The sequence below is a fragment of the Rhipicephalus sanguineus genome, chromosome 1 (genome assembly GCF_013339695.2).
Source record: "Rhipicephalus sanguineus isolate Rsan-2018 chromosome 1, BIME_Rsan_1.4, whole genome shotgun sequence".
Taxonomy (NCBI): Eukaryota; Metazoa; Arthropoda; class Arachnida; order Ixodida; family Ixodidae; genus Rhipicephalus; species Rhipicephalus sanguineus.
Genome location: NC_051176.1, coordinates 287,877,626 through 287,900,339, shown reverse-complemented (window position 1 = coordinate 287,900,339; position 22,714 = coordinate 287,877,626). Strand labels below are relative to the sequence as shown.

The following is a 22,714-nucleotide window of genomic DNA, read 5'->3' as shown; positions in this document are numbered from 1 at the left end:
TCCGAATTAACCTAATTCTTAATTATCGAAAGTATCAAGAAAACAATAACCAAATGTCTATTGCGTCAATAATCTTTCATTTTCTTGGTGGATACGTAAATCCTGTACTTATTTTGCATAAGAGCAGTGTAGAAGCCGCAATTTTTGCTACTCACGACTTTGTTCACAATGTGACCGCAGCTCAAGACCTTTCTGTTTTAAGTAACCCGAAACGTGCTAACCTGAAATTAACCAGAAACATCGTTACTGTCGTTACTGTACGGTTCATGCTGATGAAGATGTCGATGCAGACTGCGCCGCATTGTTTTGGTTGTCCGGGAATGGCATTTTCGCTCATTTGCGTCACACGTTTAAGGCGCTTGGGGTGCTCCGAGAATTGTCCGAATTAACTGGGTTGCGGCCAAAGATGACTGAATTAACGAGAGTTTGATACCATTAAACAATACATATGCTTGCCGAGACCAGAGAACGCATCCGAATTATCTGATTTTCCAAATTAACGAGTGTTGAATTAACAAGCTTTTACTGTATAGGGCAATATTCCATTCAATGCTCATTCCAATCACTCCAATCACTCCAATGTCATTCCATGACATTGGAGTGATTCATTCCCAGAGGCTTAGTGTTGACCTCAGAGCACTCATAGCACAAGGCTGTTAGATGAACACGCACTTTACTTTTACGCAGTAATCCGGCATACAGCGTGTTCTTTATTTTTATTTATGAACTTTTTTTTTCGTGTTTTAGTACATGGCGGGTTTAGCGGAATAGCGGGCTTAGCAGAATAGTGGGACCGAAATGCGCTTGCGCAGTACGCTAAATGACCTGTAGCGTTTACCATACGCACGCTATTTTTCAGATTTAGCGTTACTGTGTTTGCGTGGTTAACGTAGTGTACGTAAAACATGGTGGCAGTTTTGGACACCCGCTTCGAACTGAATTTAGCGTTGATGTGGACGGATTCACTTCTTTTGCAGCAAACGACTGCGTAGAATGCCTTTGCTTGCCTTCAGGTAGCTTCGACGCCCAAGTATTACGGATAACTTAGCGTAGTTTTTGAGATCGCTTCCCCTTTCGAACGTCCATAGGCCTAACTAGAAAACAAATCTGCAACATAAAAATTCGCTTTTGGTGCGTGGTTCACATTTATTTACTTTTATTGTTACTAAAAGAGTAGTAATATTGCTGCGTGCGGGGATACAGGCGAGCGTTCTCAGTTTTTTTTTTTTCTCTTTTCACTTTTTTTAACGCATTCACCTTCCGCTAGATGATGCCACCGTCACAGCTTGGGCACGTAAACACTATCCTGCTAATCTAAAACGCGCTGTCCGCAATGAACGTTTGCGGCATGGTAACGCTATTCCCTTAACCCCCGCTATCACGCTATTGCTAAACTATAACTGTCTTATGGTTCCTGAATTTAAAGGACCACTGACACTGAAATTTCAAGTGAAAGGTGCCTGTGTTATCCGTTGTTCTGTGTACATAGGTACCTCTGACTGAGTACTAGTGGCAAAAGTAGCCTTGAACAGATTTTAACATGCTTTAAAAATAAGCACAAATGCACAGGTATTGTCAATGTCGCAGACAGATAAGATTGCGGTATGCAGGCAACATAATCTATACTGGTGCCCAGCGGGGGGCCTCCCGCACTCTGTTGTTGCGCTGCTCTCTAGATGATTCTGGCTGCTTACGTGAGTGGCGTTTAATGTGTCATAGTGAGGTTCTTCCTCTCTCTCTCTCTCTCTTACTTTTCTTTTTTTTTTTTTTCTGAGGGGACATGCTCTTTACTGTTATGTGGAGGCTCATCAGGGGAAGTGTGTTGTGTGTTGTTCAATGCTAGGTGTCCTGTGGTCGACAGAAAGTTTGGGAGGGGCACTTCTCTGGGTGTACCACCACCTGGCTCATATCGCAGTGGCCATATTGTTTCATTGTCTACCGTGCGCGGATCCTGGTTCAAAAAGTGCGCTCTCATCGTCACAGAAGCTTGAATGAATGTGATCTTATGGTATGACACGCGATGGCGGGGTGTCATACGCATTAATTATACATCATGTTTGAGCACTTAAAATTATAAGACACAGACCTAGCCATTTAAATAATGTAGAAGTTCAGGGGAACATAGAAGCTTGAAGAAATAAAAAAAATCCTTGGAACACGGGGTGTCTCTCTTTGGAGCCAACGTTTTGACAAGCGGAGTTGTGTTCTTCAAGGCTGCAACTGCAGTTGCAGCCTTGACTGCAGACTTGCCTTGATTGCAGACTTGCCTTGAAGAAGACAAGTCTGCTTGCTGAAACGTTGGCTCCAACGTGTTCCAAGGATTTTTCAGACCTACTCATTACAATATATAAGCCAGAAATAAAAATTTGCCTGTCTATGAGTCCTTTAAGTGACTGGAAAGACATGACCGGCAATGCCTTGGTCGTTTACTGTGAAAATCAGAGCTGCCTTACTTTAGGGCAGTCAATAACATACATAGGAGCACTGATTCAGGCACCTGTAAGTGCATTAATCACTATGAAACGTTCAAAATGAAGGGAAAAAAAACAGCGCCTTAATTTAGTGCCATGTAGGCACAACATATGTAGTCCTTCTTGTTTTGTCCACGCACATGTCTGCAACCTTGCACACACTCCTCTTGCCATTTTTTAAATAGTTATAGGACTTATGGTACCAAAGGTGATCATGTGACTATGGTGATTTAGCTAGACATATGAAAGTGAGCACAATCGCTGGCATGACATACACTCTTTACAGGCCATTTTCCACTTTACAAAAATTATGATTGTGGTGAATAAATCACGCTACTTCCAGAGCTGGTGTATAGTGTGTGTGTTCACATCTTTATTTATTCCTACTTTTTGTTCTACTGATGAAACCAAGTGATTTTGGCAGCTTGTCTGTGTGTACAACTGACTAAAAGCTTTGTCATAAATTTGGTATAAGTGATGGACACATTTTGTAGCGATGTAAAAATTTTTTGCCTGGTGTACTCTGTAGGTTTATGCTGTCAGAATGTCATATAAATCTACAGATACCAGCAGGTTGAGTATTTTATGCACCGGTACATAACATGCCCATCAGTTATAGCAAAAGTTGGGAAAAAGCTTTTAGTCAACTGTGCAGATTGACGAGTTAACAAATCACTTTGTTTGAATCAATAGAAAAAGAAAATTTAAGGTAGTCCAGAGGAAACAAGTTTTCCTCAACTAATGGTAGTGACATGAAAAGCAAAGTATGCTTTTTAGCTGGAACAAGTGAACCAATCATGATTGACCTGCCCAGGTGTAGCCAGGCAAAACGTTGTGGCCTTTGTTGGCTGTCAGTGATGGTGATTTTTATTGGCATCCCCGCTAAGGTGGGGTGGCAACAAATAGTTAGGCTTATTGTAATTAGGTTGTGCTATATAGATAGCACTCGTGGAGAATCTGAGAGTTCAGCCTCTTGAACTGTGTATGACATTGAAATGGCCTAGGGTGACAGTTGCAAGCTCACTTGTGTGTAGTGAAGCCCAGCCTCGTTACAATGTAAACAAAATCCTTTCTAATAATAAACTCCACCTTTTTAATGAATTTTTCCATGCTGATGACTAAATAAAATGTGGCAAATGTAAGAGCTCACCTTCTTTGAGTGCACATGATTTTGAAGTGTCATTGGATGACATTAGTGCACAGTGAAGCCCTCCTTTGGCTCTGTGTAAAAAAATTTTTTTTCTCTAGTAAATTTCCCCTTTCTGACAGAAATGTTTTGTACATTATTGATTTATATCATCATCAAAATTTCTTGCATGCAAAAACACGTCTGGCTTTTTCTGCAAGTTGTTTTTTACTGAGGGGCCCTGCAACACCTTTCTAAGTAATCATCGAATGACTACACTCTGGAAGTGTATTGCCTCTTGAATCTCCTACCACGAAAGCTTTTCAAATTCGTCAAGTATAAGCAGAGCTACTGGTAGTTATTGCAGGCTCCGAGCGCTTTCTCTCTTCTTTCATCCTGACAAGCGTGCTGGACACTGCATTGGGGGGTGGGGGGTGGCATGGAATCAAGGCCCTGTCATGAAGTTATGTAGCTCCACATGATGGCTTTAAGTGTATTCTCTTTTTTCTCTTCAAACGTATTGGCCGCTACTTCCGGTTCAAACAAGCGCGGTGCCCGCATGTGGTGGTATCCCGTGGTGGCCGCGGTACCTACATGGCTATAGTATACTACACGATGCAGCAGAAGATGATGCGCAACTGTCGTGCTTAAGTCTGGCCGAGCTAAGTGAGTACCTGGTGCGAACCGATATGTAGTAGCTAAATTCAGATTGCACATTTTAAAGTACTTTCAATTGGCTAAATACCAAGTAATGTCTGCCAAGGCATCTAACTTGCGTGGTGCGTAGAAAAAAGCTAGCGTGCTGGCAAGCATACCGGTGGCTTTGGAGGTGACGGCATGAATCGGTAAGCGCTGTCACAGCGGGCCCAGTACAAAAGAAGTGACGAACTCAGGCACGGATTATTAGAAAGAGTGAGCGCAGTATGTCGTGTGCCACCTCACGTGAATGTAGGAGAAAACGAATAATTAAGCATGCAACCATCGATTGAGACCAGAAGTGCAAAGATCAAATACTTTCAGTATTTTTTACTCTGTGTGCATGTGTGTGCATGTCTTGTTTATTGAACTTGAAAAAACAATAGAAATATTACTGAGGATGTTTTGAGATGAAATTCGCCAATTCTTGTGCCAGCCCTGCCTGCAGTATAGTTTGCCAATGGGAGAGCAAGTCTGGCTTTTTTGGTTGTCTTTTGCAAGAAATTGAGTTCCCTGCTATGTGTAGTGCAACAATTTAACTCGCATGTTCATAGGAGCCTTGACTTCAGATCCATTTCATTTTCTATGTTCAAAAAGTGTTGCAGGGCCTCTTTAAAGGCTTAAGCTCTCCAGCAAATGTGTGGTTAAGTTGTGAGCCACAGACAGAAACACTGTGTCTGGTAATTCAGTGCCACCAGCTGAGCAGTAATCTCAATGCTTAAATAATAATGACAGTGTGGTGTGGTGCCAACCAGTGTGCTTGGTGTCATAAAATTGCCATCACACACAGCTCTTATGCCCCCATCAAATTTTTTTTAAATGTTTTCACTGCAGATAACTGTAAATTTGACTGTGTCTGGTCCGTTGCTATATCACTTCACTATTAGACTTAGCAGCAAATAGCACATGGAAGTTTCATTAAAGGGACACTAAAATGAAACAATGAATCAGTTTAGATTGATAAATTTTACTCTGAAAACTCCAATGTCGTTAATTTCACCATCATAGCCTTAATAGCAGAGGAGTAAATCAAGGTCAAAGTCTCATTTTTAAATTTCATGCCAAGATCTCCGCATGTGACGTCACAAATTTCAAAATGAATTTTCTGTATTTTGGCAACGAAATTTCTTGAAACTTGGTATGTTAAGTCTCTGGCCCAATTGGAGGAAAATGTACTTCATTTTTACCAAATGGGAACTGCAAAGTCTCTAGTAGACGCCGTCGAAATCTATGACGTCATGGCGTTTGGTGCGAAAATTTCAACATGGCGTCTCCACCTGCATTTTCTTTCTGCGCATTTTCTCTCTTAACAAGCGTCTTCTCATGGCAGGCGTGGTGATTTTGGTATTGTGAAAGAGCAATTTACTTATACGAGAAAGATCGGTTTTCACTTTAGTGTCCCTTTAATTAAATTGTTTGCAACAGCAATATTCATTATGTATTGCTGGATTTATGTTGAAAAATCAAACTGACCATGATTAGGTATCTAGATGTCCGCTTGCTGTACAAGAAATTGAAGTGCAAGAAATCAACTGGTTGCTGTATAATTGTTCACAGCATCTGCAACAGACAGCTGATGCAAATGAACAATTTCTTGAAAAAAATTTCTAATTGTTTTGTTCTTACAATGATTGAATTTAATTTGGTTTTACGTTGCTGACTTGTCATGCATTAAAATATTTCTTCTGTAAAATGGGTTTTATTGCAATAACACTAATGTCATCAATTAGTATAAACTGTTTTGCTCGTAGTAAAGGGGTGATTTATTTCTGTGTGATTTTTTTGTACCGTCATTGTTAATTGATGCTACTGTTTTATTTTTAGTGCAAGCTCATTGAGAAGCTCCTCAGCCATGACAGTGAGAAGCGGCCATCTGCTAAAGACATTCGTCAGCATCCACTCTTTCGACCATTCCAGCCAAGCGATGAAATCGCCCATTTGGCAAGGCTTCGTCGCCGCAATCTTTCTCATCGTCAGTCATCGTCTCTATCTGAGTGATGGCCCCCCTTCCCTTTTGGCCTCACTCAATCATTCCTCAACATAATCATTTGATACTCTGCGCCTATTCATCCAAATACTTGACTGTTAGTTTTTTCATGTTTGCAAGAAGCAAAGGTTTTCTAAATGTCCCAGGCACAGTGACGCACATCGCATATGTCTTGCCATTCATACGTTTTTATTGTTTGATACCAGCACAAGACAGGTAAATAATCCTATCTCGTGCGCAGCATTCCTCTTGTAGCAATAGCAATTTATTGTCAGCGTATCATTAGACCAGACGAGAACTGCAGGCATTCACAGCTGTATGATGTTATATGTCGGATGTATGAAATGCCAGGCCAGTGTGATATGCCTGGGCATTATTTTTGGCCACAGCAAATTTATTGGTGTGTGGAAATATTTGATATGTAAACGTCATGAGGTTACCTCATCATTGTGTAAATACCATTTTTGCGCATTTTTTGGTTCATACAGTGATGATGGCTGTGCTTTGTTAATTATATATTTATAGTTCTGTACAGGTCTGTACATATGTAAATAAACAATGTATTGGAAACACTATAAAACTATTGCACTGGTCGTTCCATTCGTCATATGAAAATGCTGTTGCCTGCAGTACAGCAGGAGTGTCGGATTTCATTGTGGTTCTACGTTATTGTTTGAGAGGCATTGAAACATTTGTTGAACATGGTACAGAAAGTAAGTTTAGCAAAACACGGCTACAATAGCAATAAAAACAATGCAAATGCCAAAAATGATAGGAAAATACATTCCTGATCTGAATACAACGTTGTTGTGGACATGAGAGGTTATTATTATTGAAAATCATGCAGCCGGGAAACCACAATACAGTGCTTGCTCTCTCCCATAACTTTTGAGGCCCCTCGCTTTGTTCATGTTATTTGAGCAAATAACATTACAGCCAGCGTTACGGCCCACAGGTGGCAGCCATTTGGCAAGTGTTCATTACCATAAATTATGATCAAAAGCTTGTGCATGCATGCCGACTCGTGCATATGTTTTATGAAGTGGAAGAGGGGTTGTTAATGCATCTAGGCCGTCCTCCAAGTGTTTCTGTTTACTCTTGGGCGCCACTGTTAAGTGCCAAACTTAAAAAAAACCTTGTTAATTAAAGTGTGCTGCATACAGTAGAAGAAAAGAACAAAGAACATGGCACTGCTATTACTGCTACCCTAGCTGAGATGAACTTTTAGCGAGTTGAAGGGAGGAAGCGGAAGTAAACATTGCAACCATTAGTATTTACAGTACACTACACTTAAATAGTACTTGAACAGACAGAGGAATGTGTTTCACTTAAGCAAAGGACACAAAAACCAAGAATTGTTTTTATAGAAAAACATCCAAAATGCTGTTCGAGCAGAGAAACAAGAGGGCTTACATGCACCCAACTTCTGGCGTTGGTTCTTTCGCACAAGGTTGTGTTCATGTGGAAAAAAGTTTCCAAGTATTGGTGCAGTTCTTGCATTCGATATAGTGCTGCAGACTTCATCGGTTATAGAATTTGCCACTTTATCTTCTTTAACGAGGCAAATGAAAATGCTATCAGTGAACTTTGTGGCAAAGACTACAATTGAGTTTACAGAGAGATGAATAGTATTACAGTTACAGTGTGTGCGGTCTGAGGTCCCTTATTTGTTGTATAATTGAAGCTGTAGTGACAACCTGACTGCAAGATCCTACCTACTTTCTAGTGCTCTCTTCCTCCTCGGGGATCATTGCTTGCCTATTGAAGTGCTTGTAATGGAGATAACATTGCAACTTCAATATCTTTCATTTGCATTAACATTGTGGATTTATGGATGGATTGGATTTTCCTAATTTCATAGCATCTTATTTGGCATGTTTCTTCTGCTTGTTCCAAACACTAGGGGCGTAGCCAGGATTTTTATGTAGGGGAGGGGGGTCCAACCGCACTTTGTTTGTGCATGTGTTTGTATATGTATACAGTAGAACCCCGCTGATACGTTTTTGAAGGGACCGTAGGAAATAAACGTAAGAGACGGGCAACGTAAGAGCCGAAAAACAGGAAAAACGGCAAAATATTTAGTGGTACAGAATTTTATTTCAATTCTTACGAGTAGCGCGAAAATTGGCGCGCTCAGCCGCGATCTAGTCGATGGATAGAAACGCGGAGCTTAGGACGGCCTCATCCACAGAAATGTAATCAACGTATGTGATTTTTTTAACACCAACAGCTGTAGGCATGAGAGAACTAAGCACACGCAATCACGACCGGCGCGGCGAGTCCGACCACGAACCGCACGCACGACCACGCGAGCTCCAACCAGCTCGAACTCCTCCCGTTCTCCGACAAATAACGATGATGATGAGTCTACGCCAACGCGATGGCAGAAGTGAATGCCAATCTCGAAGGCCTTGCTTTCGCAAGCAGTTACGTCATTCACGCCATGTTTGTGCAATACAAATCTCAGAGGCTATGCTTTTGTCAATAGTAAATGCCAATCTCGAAGGCCTTGCTTTCGCGAGCAGTTACGTCATAGACGCCATGTTTGCAATTTGAATCTCGAAGGCCATGCTTTTGTTTGCATCAATTGAAAGATTCTGTTGCTTGCGCCTCTCATGCGGCTAATATTACGGTCAAACGAGGCCAAACTGCGTGAAAATGCACCATGGCCGCTCTCTTTGGTAGTCACTCGGTCGGCTCCGAGCGCACTTCGCGACGTATCATACGGGAACGGTCCGACAGTTACGACGTAACAGCGGGGTTCCCAATACATTGTATCCTATGGGAGCTATGCCGGGACCGGCGGAAAACGACGTAACAGCCGGGAAAACGCAGCAGTGAGGAACGTAACAGCGGGGTTCTACTGTACTATAATATATATAATATATATTCACACAAATTGTAAAAACATCTGGGGGGGGGGGGTTGAAGTCCCCCCCACCTTTTGCAGCCTAAAGTGGCTACGGCAGTGCCGTATGCTTATGCGGTAGATGTTAGTTTCAGTTAACATTTCCTTTAAAAAGGTGGATTTTGTTTTACCAGAGTTTGCTAACGTTGTATGATTTGTCAGCAGAAGCTGATACCACTCTTCCATTTATCTGTCATTTCTGTTTAGGTAATTTGGTTTATCTGGTGTTCACAGCATTCATTCGTGTTGAGGCACTCAGATTTCATTTGAAAATGTACTTATTACTATTCATCACTTTCATTTTATTATGTTTCTCAAATGTTCGAAATCAAAAGGGGGAATCAAGTGATGGCCACTGTGGAATCTGCTGATAGAAGGCAACATGAACAGCAGCTCACTTTTTTTGGCTTCTTATGGTGTCAAGTGTAGGAACAACACTGATTCGTATATTCATTAAGCAATTCTGTAATCCTGTGCAACATCATTTTAAGTCATGATTTAACATATTGTAGGGTAAGCTTTGCATTAATTGGAAAACTATAGTCAAACTGTATCTCCATGAAAAATTTACATTATAGCAAACAGGAGGCACATGTTTACAGGATAGTGTAGAGCTTGTTCATAATTTATTTGAGGTCTTGGACTACCAGTAATAAAAGCCAAATAGCTAAAAAAAATATACATTTTGTTGTTGAGATACAAAACTTGATTAGCTACATAGTATGGGAGCGGCAGCCGCGAGCTCGCCAATGGTAGAAGAGAACGGTGAGCGCGCCCATGGCTCGCGCTCAGCGGCCGCTTACGGGCAGTCGTGGCCGAGGCTTAGAAGAGTAAAGACGCGTTCCTTGGTGTCTCGGCCTCGTCTCTGAGGGGTTCCGGGCCAGCCGCCGCCCAGAACCCCACTATAGGTAGCCCTAAACACAGTTGCAAGTACGCACTTACCTCTCTAGAATGGGTTGAACCACCTATAGTCCGATACAACTTTAGAAGTCTGTGGCATTTTCTCCTCAAAGGCGGATGCACACAAACCAATGGGTGTGCACTCAGGACTGACGTCATGAGCTGGAATGCCAGTGACTCCGCCTTCGGAGAATGTTGCTCAGTGCATGAGCGCGACTATTTCTTTAGTCGCGGAGGCAATCAGCTGCCGTGCTTCGGCTATCTGGGCGGGGCCTCTTCAGGCTTCTTAAGTTGTGTCCGACTATAGGTATTTTTTTTAACTTAATGAGGCTAGATAAGGGATGCTAGATAATTGATTATGTAACATTGACGGAGCACACAGGAGAGATATCTGGAGTTTAACGTCCCAAAACCACGATATGATTAGGAGGGACGCTGTAGTGGAGGGCTCCGGAAATTTTAACCAGCTGGGGTTCTTTAACGTGCACCTATATCTAAGTACACGGGCCTCAAACATTTTCGCCTCCATCGAAAATGCAGCCGCCGCAGCCGGGCTTCGATCCCGTGACCTTAAAATCGGCAGTCGAGCGCCATAACCACTAGACCACCATGGTGGGGCCACACAGGAGAGAGAGATGCCCACCAAAACGCCCAGTTTCAAACCTAACGAGGTAAGGTAGATTAATAACAAGGTCTGCAATCGCTGAGTACCTGAAGCTTGGCATAGCCGGGTAGAGGAGGTGGAGGGGGGGTGGTGTTGTCTGATTTTTCAGCGTTCTTGGAGTCTTCACAACCTTCCCGAAAATGCGGACCCACTTGAATATAGTCATTTCCTTTAGGACATCCTTTCCATAGACCTTTTACAATATTTTGTGAATTTCAGCACCATTCATGCCCACTTTCACTAGAAATTTAATATTGATCTTTTGCTGTATCTGTTTGTCAATCTCAATATTTCAAGACTATAAGTAGGTAGCACGAAATGTGAGTAGGGTTCATAAAATACTGCCTTGTAATATACAGCAGCCTGTCTGGTACTATAGGTGACCAAGTCCTTTAAATTTATCTTCTATTCTATTCTTTTGTTTCCCTGCTTCCTTTGTTGTGCCGATGAGTAGTGCTCCATTAGGGGCTGCAGAAGATAGCACCTCCTAACAATAATCACACCCTTCATCCTCCATCTCGTATGTAGCAAAGCACGTTGTTAAACTGACCAAATTTTTCCAGATCATATATTTAATGGCAAATAAAAACAAGACTGATTCTTAATCGTTTCACTGAAAATGCTCCACAGAGCTATTGTTGCTGCACTTTTACATTTCTTATGCACGTACAAGTTCATAAAATATACAATTTCCATCATTCAACACCCAACTGCCTGCTTTTTGTCACTTCTTTGTGACATATATAATTGAAATCAAGGCTTTGACGGACACCCGTATGGTCGGGAAGAATCATTGAATTTGTGAACTGATTTGTGAACAAGGCTCCCGTTCTGGGTGCTGAAACGTTAATACCTTTTTATTCTCTTGTGGTCAGCGTCCTCGTCCTTTTATTCAGTGGCACATATATAACTGTTACAGAGTGTTGAGCAAGTTGTTTAACGTTATTTTCTGAATTGTTTAAAATGAGAAACAATTGTCTTAATTTTGTCATTTTTGTATGCTCTAATATTACATGTGTTACGTTGGTGCCTGCTGCTTTAGAAGGTTTCATAATGTCACTGCGGAATCTGTAAATGCAGTTAGATAAAATTTAGCTTAGCAGGATAACTATTGCAGTAGTTTGCCTTGTTCAACTTAAAGGCACACTAAAGGCAAATAAAAATTTATGATAGAGTGAAAGGTCGATGTTTGAGAATGTCTAAAACATCAATATTATCAATAGCAGTGCTCTAGTAATCGAGAAATTACGGTAAATGTAGCACACTATATGCGCAACCAGTAAGACATTTTGGCACGAAGTCGAGTCCCGAGTACAAATTATCACAAGTATTCAAGCTACTTATGATTAAAAAAAGAACATTCAGATCATTGCAAGATGTAATTAAATGCTGCTTGTGCGTTTTTGTTTGATTCATGGAAAAAAGAACGACGTTACAGTGGAGAGTGGTGTGGGTTGAGCAAAAATTTCGTTTCCACAGGGCTGCGCTCTGCTCGCGCGGTCGTGTTTCAGTGGTAGTTTCGTTATCGCGTACTGCTGCGTGTGCCTTGCATGCTCATGAAAGTCACTCTAACGGAAACTTTGTCAAAATGCCATGTCCATGTGATGTTGTGTAATGTGCCCTTCAGAGCAGAAACCACAGCGTCGGCTGCCGGGCAGTAAAGGCGGGCAACGTCGGGCAAGGCAACTGCTATGTCAGGATTTGGTGCGTGATTTGAAGTGCGCTAACGCTGTGCGGACCACTAATACGTGATTTTCATTTAAAATAAGCATTTCCTTGGCATGAAACAAGCACTACAAAGTTTCTCGAATGATATTTCAACCATCAACATCAACTTAACATTTGCTTTTAGTGTCCCTTTAAACTTTTCACTATCCTTTTATGCTTAGTAACACATCTTTTTGGGCAAGTTAGTTCACACATGATATGGAGCAAAGGAGCTCTAAAGAAAGGGGGCATGAACAAGAGAGACACAAGACAGGAGCTCCTGCGTGTCTTGTTCGCGTCCCAGTTTCTTTGGCGCCCCTTTGTTACATAATTTTTATGCTCCTGGTTTTATAGAATGCTGTGAGGTGTTTATTTCATGGTTTAGCTGACCATAATTTGCTATCTTATCATGCACTACATGGCTGGTCTATTATGGCAATAGTTGGTGTTGAACAGACCAGGTCAATCATAATGCACACAGTATAAAAGCATGTATTGCCCAAAGCAACAATAATGCATCGTTAAATCATTGTGCCCATGCTACTTGACTGGTCTTTTGTTTACCAAGAAATAATGTGTCGTCCCAAACAAAAAACAATCACATTGATGTACAGTTGGAATCACACTTGTCTAGAGTGGCCAGTCGGCCACGTGAGCTGTCGTTTTTTGCAAAAATATGCAAACAGCGACGCCGTAATGATACCAAACGTAATCATACTGCCTGCTAGGTCCTAGTGCTATAATTCAAGCATAAACGGAAGCTTGTAGCCAAAGCGATGTAGCAGCTGCGGACGGCACCAGCATCCACAGCCATGCGCTCAATTGCTCTAGACAGTGTGATCCCAACTATGCTACTCAATAGCACTAATGCATCAGCTGGCATTTCCTGAAGTCCCTACTCCTATTCTAGCGTACTGAAGTTATGCACACAAGTTTAATCAGTTACTGCTGTGGGACAAGATGAACTTCAAGGACGTAGGTTTAATTTCAGCTTACAGTAATTACTATCAATCTCATCTGCATTGCCTTATATTTTGTAAGGAATGCTACACCACAATGACTGCCTGCACTGCGTTCCCCTACACTAAAGTCTTGTGAAGAAAAAAAGAAGGCAGAGATAAGCAACACCTAGTTGTGCCAAAGGTTACAGTTCAGCATGTTCATTATTTTACAGCTCTTGCATTCATATACAAAAACTCTTGCACGGTTAGTACAGCTTTTGAAGGCCAAAACTGAAGACTTTTTCAAGAACTTTCAAATCCTTGTCAATGGCTTTTTAAAGGGACACTAAAGAGAAACAATGAATTGGTTTAGATTGATAAATTGTGCTGTGATAACTCAAAAATCATAGGTTTACTAACAGAGGAGAAAATAAAGTTCAAAGTTTGATTTTTAAATTTCGCGCCAAAATCTCCCCGTGTGATGTCACGGATTTCAAAGTGTACTTATGAAGGAAAGAAGTGTTAATTTCAAGGGCTCGTTTTCTTTGTTATACACAATATTAATGAGAATTAACAGACAATAATGCCAAGGAAAGTATAGGGGATGTTTTAGTAGTAAATGTAAGGTAAATGTGAAGAAAGAAAAGTGGACGAAAAGATAGCTTGCCGCGGGCAGGGACCGAACCTGCGACCTTCGAATAACGCGTCCGATGCTCTACCAACTGAGCTACCGCGGCGGCCATCCCCCCGTCCACTTTATAGGGTATATATGTACATTTAAACGTGGGAGCGTCAGTCAGCGCCGCCAGTAGCCATGACGGCGAGTGTGGAACACTCTTTTTCTGCCTGTTGGCGTCACGTAGCACGTGAACTTATTACGAGCTGGCAGCTGACCAATAATCCCTCGCATACCACCTGAAAGCATAAAGTCTGCCAGAACGAGGCCCTCGCTATGAATGAAGGAAAGAAGTGTTAATTTCAAGGGCTCGTTTTCTTTGTCATACACAATGCCAAGGAAAGTATAGGGGATGTTTTAGTAGTAAATGTAAGGTAAATGTGAAGAAAGGTCGCAGGTTCGGTCCCTGCCCGCGGCAAGCTATCTTTTCGTCCACTTTTCTTTCTTCACATTTACCTTACATTTACTACTAAAACACCCCCTATACTTTCCTTGGCATTATTGTCTGTTAGTTCTCATTAATATTGTGTATAACAAAGAAAATGAGCCTTGAAATTAACACTTCTTTCCTTCATTCATAGCGAGGGCCTCGTTCTGGCAGACTTTATGCTTTCAGGTGGTATGCGAGGGATTATTGGTCAGCTGCCAGCTCGTAATAAGTTCACGTGCTACGTGACGCCAACAGGCAGAAAAAGAGTGTTCCACACTCGCCGTCATGGCTACTGGCGGCGCTGACTGACGCTCCCACGTTTATAAATGTACATATATACCCTATAAAGTGGACGGGGGGATGGCCGCCGCGGTAGCTCAGTTGGTAGAGCATCGGACGCGTTATTCGAAGGTCGCAGGTTCGGTCCCTGCCCGCGGCAAGCTATCTTTTCGTCCACTTTTCTTTCTTCACATTTACCTTACATTTACTACTAAAACATCCCCTATACTTTCCTTGGCATTATTGTCTGTTAGTTCTCATTAAGAAAGTGTACTTATCGTATTTTGGCGCCATTGGCCCAACAAAATTACCCCAAACTTGGTATGTTAAGTCTATGGCCCCCTCAGAGGACAATGTACTTCATTTTTATCGATTAGGAACTACCTAGTCCCTAGTAGGCGCCGTCAAAACATGTGACGTCACGGCAAATGGTGCGCAAACTTGTAGGTGGCGTCACCACCCACATTTTGTTTTTGCGCGTTTTCTCGCTTACTAAGCGTCTTCTCGCAGCAAGCGTGGTGTTTTTGGCATCATGAAAGAGTACTTTACTAGTATGAGAAAAATCGTTTTGCTCTTTAGTGTCCCTTTAAGGATGCAGCGCAGCATCTCAAGCAGCAATTTTTTCCTAAACAACTTTCCAAAACTCTACCAATAGTTTTATTGCATAAGAAATAACAAAATTAGAACAGAAATTTTCAGTCTTGATCACATTAGTTCCCAACGTTCACAAAACTTCACATTAATGTACCTGCTGGGACCCCTATTTTATTAGTCAGGCAAGGTTCTTCAGTCCTCTCGTTTTAAATTTTTCATTCTTTGGCAAACTCCTTGGCTTTGCTATGATTTTCTATGTCACCTCCACTTTTTCCAAGTATTGATCTGCTGAAAGCAATCAAAACAGCAACAACTACTTCAAGTTTTGTTTTTTCTTCCCCATGTTGACAACTTTATCCTCGAATACTTTTTTGACTGCCTATAGTCATCAAGCCTCTCCCATTTAGGAGCTTTGATATGGAGTAAATTGTAGTCATGCCAGTACGGCCAACCATTTAGCAAATATATAGTGTCATGTAGTGTCATCGTCACACACAAAAAAGAATAAGAACACTATGTGGGAGTCAGTCACCAAGCATCAGCAGCACTGTCAGCAGCTATTAACTAAAACTTCTTACTTTTGGTATATAACTCGCACACAGCATTTTTTTTTTCAACTCTGGCTGCATGAGGACAGTGGATATTTGTTAAGCTGCTGATTGCATTGGAAAATATCAGATAAGCATCTGCAGGTTCACTTTGTGAGCCGCTCGCTTGACAGAGATTAAAAACAGTATATAAGTGCTGGAGGTAGTGTCCACTTGCCAGGAGGCAAGTTGAGAGAGAGAACGTGGGAGAAGACAGACCAACAGGTGGGGAAATAAAAAGAATGATCAAACAAGGCACAAAGAAGGCATAGCAGACACGAGAGGGGAACAATTATAGAGTACCAATACGCATCCTCTAGCCTTGTTTACAGTGTGGTTTTGGGTCCTGCACACGTCATACAAAGCATAATAATAACTGTTGGGGTTTAACGTCCCAAAACCACGATATAATTATGAGGGACACAGTCATACAAAGCAGAACATGTGCACTAGTACCGCCTTATTGCTTCTAGAATAGAGACTTTGTCAGATGAATGCTTATCTACCATCAGGGTGTTAACCTATTTAATTTTTCCAAATTCCCTGACTTTTCCAGGTTTTCCATGACGATTCTGAGCATATTCCCTGGCTGGTAAGCCTGCTTGGAAAACAGACTCTGTGTACTGGAAATGAGCCAAGTGGGGGGTAGAGGAAAAAACCCAGAGCAGTTACATAAACAGAGTGCAGAACTGAGATGTCTACCGTTGCATCGCCACTGAATGAGCTTGACCTGGGCCAGCAAGCCTCTGCTCGTAGTGCTTCTGGCCAAAGCAGATTGCCTTTAAGTTGAGCCAAGGTCATGGCCAAGACAATAAAAAATTGATTGGAGTGAATAACGTGATGCTTGGGAATTGAAATATGTTGAGTGATCTGTAGAAGCAACAGTATGCACTGTCCCTTTTTTTTTGACCCTTCTGCCAAGCTGTTTACTGTAGAAGCAGAAAAAGGAGACTTTGTAGGCCTTGATCAAATGTGAAGATTGTTTTTGTGACAGTCACACAAACTGCCATTAGTCACTTTCCATGAACCAGCCAGGTTTTTCAAAAATTTCATAATTCTTTTGACAATTCCAGGTTTGTAGACACCCCGACCATAGAAAGCAGGTCACATAGTTTACATAAGACCATATTTGTTAAGAAACTCCAAGGGTTTTCAAGGAAAGAAAAAAATTCCAGGGCTTTCAAGGTCCTTGAAAATATATTTTTCAATTTCAAGGACCTGTACACCCGTTTTGTTACCATCGTGACTCACTTGAGCAGCAATAGTAAAAAAGAACAAAGTCCAGCGCAAGAAAGTTTTATTAGCTAATGGCAGAAAACAGTATTTGTCAGCCTGAAGCCACAAGCAAAACGACACATCACCAAGCATAAACGCAAGCTGCCATCCAGCTGGAATGCTGGTCTGCAGTGAAACTAACATGCACCAACTTTTTTTTAATAACAAAGCTAACTTTGCATAACATGCACATGGTTGACAATAGCTGCATGTATGTGAAGAATTATAGCCTGCATTTGCCTTACCAGTGAGCCAACACTGCTTGTACATTTGTACTGTCCTCACTAGTACCCACGAGAAAATGCAATACATTTGCTCAATCTTTAGCCCATTCATTACCCATGGTAGGAGGACAATGAATGCAACAGCATCAGATGAACCCTCACAGTAGATCTTAGTAGCATCCCAGCAGTATAATGTGCGACAGTTTCAGCATGCCTTGTATTCTATCACTAGGTAACACAACACAGTGTACTTGTGAATACTGCATATGAAGTAGTTCACAAACAACACACACAACGTATCATTGGTACTAATGAGGGCAGCACTGTGAGGGAAAAGGGGGAGTACAGACATGCAAGTAATCAAGGAAAAAAGAAGTTACAGACCAGCAAAGTTGTTTTATTGAGAACATGCTGAAGACCAGTGGCATGTTTGGGCTGAAAGTAAAGGCTCAGCAACAGAAAGGGAAAAGTAAAGAAAAACAAACAGTGCTCTGAACTCAGTTGCCACTGAGCTGCTCATACAGCTTAGGCACATAGTCATCCCATTCTGCCTGGTAGAAGTTGGCAGCAACCGGCTCCCCCAGCTGATACTTCTTGGCAAATTCGCGAACCTTGAAGCAACCTCGGTGATCACCAGAGCGGTTTGTGAGGCGCTTTTCATCACAGCTGAGCTTTCCAGGCTGCTTGTAAACCAGGAACACATACCGGTGCAGACCTGTGTTTGCAGAAAAGCGTTACCAACCATTTTTGGGCATGATGCTCAACCCCATACACCTTTCTGACTGCTGCATTCGAACACATCGATGCAGTTTGTCTCTTTGCAAACCTACAATTAAGGCGAGGCACAAGCTCACCTGTTCCCTTTGGTGGGCCAGAACCAACATACTCCGACAGTGTCTCTCCCTCAGAGACATTGCAGCCAGGAATGTTCACCACGAGCCAATGATGCCACTCTCGGTACTTTGGACTTTGCCTACTCGGTGCATCGGGGTCTGCATCACCACGGTAACCATTTCAGCTTGGCAGCGACTCTAATGTAACACAACCTACCAGTCATGCAGAGGGTGTAAAGAGCGTCGTTTTCCGTTGGGTAAGAGACCTTCGGAGGACACTGGACTTGTGTCGGCGTCAAAACATTTCCCATGTTAACCTTCTGTCCATTGTAAGTCACCTGCAAACAGCAAAACGGGCCTTGTCGATAAGAGTAAGGTCGATGTCCTCCGAGTAAAAAAGAAAAGTAACACACAAAGCCAGCCTGCATTGTATTAAACTGACAATTTGCAAAAGGCTCGTCACCTCAACGGTGTTTTGTGGGACCGTGTCGATCACATCAGGAACTACTTGATTTGCCTCCATCTTTGAAGTTCCGGTGCTCTTCTCTAGGCAAACACTATAAAAAAAAAAGGGAAACAAGATACCGGCAGGCGAAAGCTTGATTATCAGTGATCTTTGACCTCATATTGCAGGGCGCTACAACCTCCAAGACGAGAAAATCACGTTCCGCAATTGGTCTTTTCCCACGCCAGCCACTTTCTTATAAACCGATGCACTATAAAAATAATAATTACTAATGCAATAAGTTGGATATGTTGAATGTTTACACTGCGATTAGTTACCTTGCCTTGGTCTGCAATGCGCTTCAAACTTCGACGAACACTTGTGCTGAACGTCTACAGGGAACACCAAGCACAAGTGCGCGAACGTTTTTCTGAACGGAAAGTAACTTGTAGTTGACGGTCAACCGTGGTGCCACTTGTGCATGGCAAAAGCAATGCAATCATTCCTGCCCATCGGTGGGCTTAGGCTTGGCTTCCCAAGCACTAAGCAGATAGGAGGTTGTTTTGATGGTCTCGGAAAGAATCAAATGGGCGGACGCGCGACAGGTGCCATGCTTTCTAGAAACGACAAAGACTTGCGGCTCTCAGAATGCTCTCTACGCCAACAGATTACTACAGGCGCAATCTAGCATGTCCGAAAATTTATTCTGGGCCGGCGTGCGCCGGCATGGACCATGGACACCACCAACTCATAGCATTTCATGCCTGACAAATCTTTTACCAATACGCCACTATCATAGATCACAACATGAAAGTGTCATTGAGCAAATAGTCTCGTCACCTGTTTACAAACGTAGCACCGATAGAATGCACAGAGTGCCCACAGTGCACAGTACCTGCTCTGCTGAAGCAAACGTCGAAACAATGAAAAGCCGGATGCAGATGCTGCTCTCTGGGAAGAGGTCAGAGAAGTACTCACAGGAGCGAACTCAAAGATTGCTCGCGAACACACAGCTCGGATCATTGCCAATTTTTTAGTGCTGTAATAATAGCTGTACTTTTTTTGCGCACCGATTATAGCGCGAACAGGACGTTCTCGGCCGTTTGAAACTTTGAAACAAGGTCAGCAGCAGCGATGTAACGTAACGCCATCTGTTGTGGTTACTCGCGTCGACCGCTTCGGCGCTTGCGTCCAGTCGCTGAAAACAAATATGGGTGCTATCCCGCTGTAGAAACAGAAAACTAAAAGTTTCGTAGTAGCTGAATAGACGTTGTGTTGAACTATAATGTCACGGTACGTTGCCATTAGAAGTTACTCGCGCCGTTGCTAGCGCTGCGACCATCAAGGTGACTACAGTGATGTACTAATTAGAGATCGGATGCAGATCGGCACGATGTTCGTTAACGCCGAAGGTGAAGGAGGTAACATGGTAGGCCTAATCATTTTTCTATGACGAATGAAAACAACACTCTACGGCATCGACTGTTACCTAAGTGAAGTGCACGGTGGTGTGGTGAGTAGAGCGCTGGTATTAGTAACTTTCGATAATAAGAATTAGTTTGTCGGTAGCTGAGCGAGGGCGCTACTGTGTGCTACGTTTGACTTTTTGAAGTTCAGTAGTTCTCGTTCACGCGGATTACTTTTTTTTTTCTTCGAGTTGTATTGGTAATGCTGTAGTAGTGGTAATGCTGGTATCAGTGATAGCAGGTGGTTTGTGCATGCAATAATGGCAATGCCTTTCGAAATATTCAGCTGGTGGGGTGGTTTCGAACTCTGTCGAACCCATGAAACCCATGTTTAGTACATGCATTTAGTGCGCGTTTATGGGATCTCATAACCTCTGCTATCGATTCGTGACTAGCATTTATTGTACACCATTAAAATTAGTTCGTTCCCTTAAAATTTCAACCTTGAACAACTTGTCACTTTAATGGAACCGCAGTTTCGGGCAGCGAGTTGAAAGTAGTTGTGTGAATTTTCGATCACGCTTCGTTGCGTGTTCACTTTTTCAGGCTGGTGCCCGAATCCTAGCGAAGGCTGCAGCCGCTAGATGCGGTTGAGTAGTTTGGTTTGTGGAGTGTTAAACCTGGCAGAGTCATGAGTCGCCAGGGTTGCAAGTGGACTTGCCCGCACTGCACGTACGAGAACTGGCCAAAGGCGCTGCGTTGTGTCATCTGCCAGAATCCTCGGCCCACTCTAATAGAAGAGGAAGTGTCCAGCGAGGAACGCGACATTTACAAGGTTTGTCAGACTACCACTTCACAGTATCTTGGTTTGCATCACATTTTCTTCGTTTGTTTTCTTGTGAAATACGCTTATCCTGAAACTGCACGAACATTTACCTTTTGGCTCGTTTGTTTAATAAATACTTATTAATCATGTTTTTTTTGCCCTCAGGCATAACATATTTGCATAACAGCACAGGAGGTGCGTCACACATAAACAAGTTGTCTTCGTGCATAAGAACGGTCCATGTATCCACCCTTGTAAGTCAGGAAGGTGACCCGGATGATGAACAATTGCTCTAAGGTGCCGAAGACACGTTTGTTGTAGCTCTGGCCTTGACCACAGCAAGTGGGTCATGTCCACTGCAGTGATCAAAGTATCACAAAAGAGACATATGGGTCCATATAATGCATGGCAGTGTTGTGGCCTGTGGGCAGTCACTGCCAGTGTAAGCACAACTTGTTCATTGCTTGTTCGTCATGATGCCTTCAGCAACCAGTGTGGAATTAAAAAAGGAGGGAATGTAAACACAATTTTGGAAAGAAACAGGCTAAGAAAAAAGGAAAATTGGCATATAAGGAAGTCTGGTCTGAAGTTAGGTTTAATGATCCGTAAGTGTTCTGTGTTTGCTGGGAGACTTTCATATGAGCTTTTACAGACAACCAACAGAGATATCACTCTAGCTGTATGTCTGAGCACTCTTTTAATTCAAGAAGCTGCTTTTTGTAATGTTATCACTTACAAGAACCCTGCTGTTCGTGGTGCAGCCAGAAGGACCTTTAGCGATGCACATGTTCAAATAAGGAGCCTGCCTCAGCTGGACAAGCTGTTTTGGGCATGAAAGACTGCTGTGTGTTTGCTGCTGAGTTGCGAAAATTTTTCTGCTTGTCACATCTGCACCATGAAGACTGATTGCTGCCTATAATAAGTATATTATATAATGAGATTACAGTGGATTCTTGTTAATACAATTGTCGTTAATACAATGTTTCGTTAATACAATTGTCGTTAATACAGTGTTTCACAAGGAGCTTAAAGTAAATTGTATGATTCGAAAATAGGTGTACTCGGTAAATAGTTTAGCAATGGTTTATGTGGCATCAGTGGACACAACTCCACATAATGCTGCTCCAGTGTGTCACTTGCACTGTATAGTCCACATTTCCTAATTCTTCGAGGGCGCCAAGTTTTTTGCCAAGGGCAACCCCACAGGGATGATTTAAAGGGACCCTGAAACGGTTTTGACGATTTTGTACGAACACATTGGGCCGGTAGAGCAAGTCGTAAGGATCATTTACAGACCGATTTAAGCTATGTGTGTAAACTGTGTAATTTATTACAAGGCTTTAAAGCTGCAAATCGCCACCGATCACAGCGGCTAAGCTGTGATCCCCTCCCACTTTCAGTGCGTGTTGCACTGGAAGCGCGACGTCACGCAGGCGGCTGATCTGATTGGATATGTCCAGTCCACGTCACTGAACCTCCTGTGGGCAACGAGCGTTGTCTGCCTGTGTTACAACATGCTCTGTGTCGACGTGAGCTGAGTGACAGTGTTTATCTCGAGGTTTCTTTTGTTGGAGAAAATGAATTGCCCTAGCCGTGTTGTGTACCACGTATCTAGCAATTTGTGACTTGTAGCTGCGACATCGTGCAGTGTTTGTGAGGCATCTGGCGAGCGGAATCCCTTCAGCTCGTTGCTGCAATGAGCGTTGCGCTCTCGCTCTCCATTCAACACCACAATCCAC

General features: G+C 42.5%; 3 protein-coding genes across 6 annotated transcripts in view; 2 read left to right on the top strand and 1 right to left on the bottom strand.

Annotated features, from left to right (window-relative positions):
- Nucleotides 1-22,714, top strand: part of LOC119379211 (eukaryotic translation initiation factor 2-alpha kinase 3) — a 423,415-nt gene that overhangs the window by 69,507 nt on the left and 331,194 nt on the right. For 2 of the 3 annotated variants that reach the window (XM_049411906.1, XM_037648433.2), the window contains one exon: nt 6,118-6,860. In XM_049411906.1, the coding sequence (XP_049267863.1) occupies nt 6,118-6,291 (174 nt within the window). In that variant the 3' untranslated portion in view covers nt 6,292-6,860. Of the gene's footprint in view, nt 1-6,117; nt 6,861-22,714 lie in introns of those variants that run through there. The other variant, XR_007414840.1, reaches the window with a different exon arrangement.
- Nucleotides 17,247-19,895, bottom strand: LOC119379209 (protein D2). Of its 2 annotated transcripts, none has more exons than XM_037648430.2 (5): nt 19,639-19,895; nt 18,762-18,855; nt 18,516-18,636; nt 18,320-18,457; nt 17,247-18,180 (listed from the first exon to the last, which is right to left on the bottom strand). In XM_037648430.2, the coding sequence occupies exons 1-5, from the start codon at nt 19,764-19,766 to the stop codon at nt 17,963-17,965; spliced, it is 699 nt and encodes a 232-aa protein (XP_037504358.1). In that variant the 5' UTR covers nt 19,767-19,895; the 3' UTR covers nt 17,247-17,962. The 2 variants fall into 2 exon arrangements, with proteins under 2 accessions (XP_037504358.1, XP_037504360.1); XM_037648432.2 differs by having other exon boundaries at nt 19,584-19,672.
- Nucleotides 19,968-22,714, top strand: part of LOC119379208 (ubiquitin thioesterase trabid) — a 110,786-nt gene continuing 108,039 nt past the window's right edge. Inside the window, exons 1-2 of the mRNA XM_037648428.2 lie at nt 19,968-20,256; nt 20,756-20,984. Coding sequence (XP_037504356.1) covers nt 20,841-20,984 — 144 coding nt within the window. The 5' untranslated portion in view covers nt 19,968-20,256; nt 20,756-20,840. The remainder of the gene's footprint in view (nt 20,257-20,755; nt 20,985-22,714) is intronic.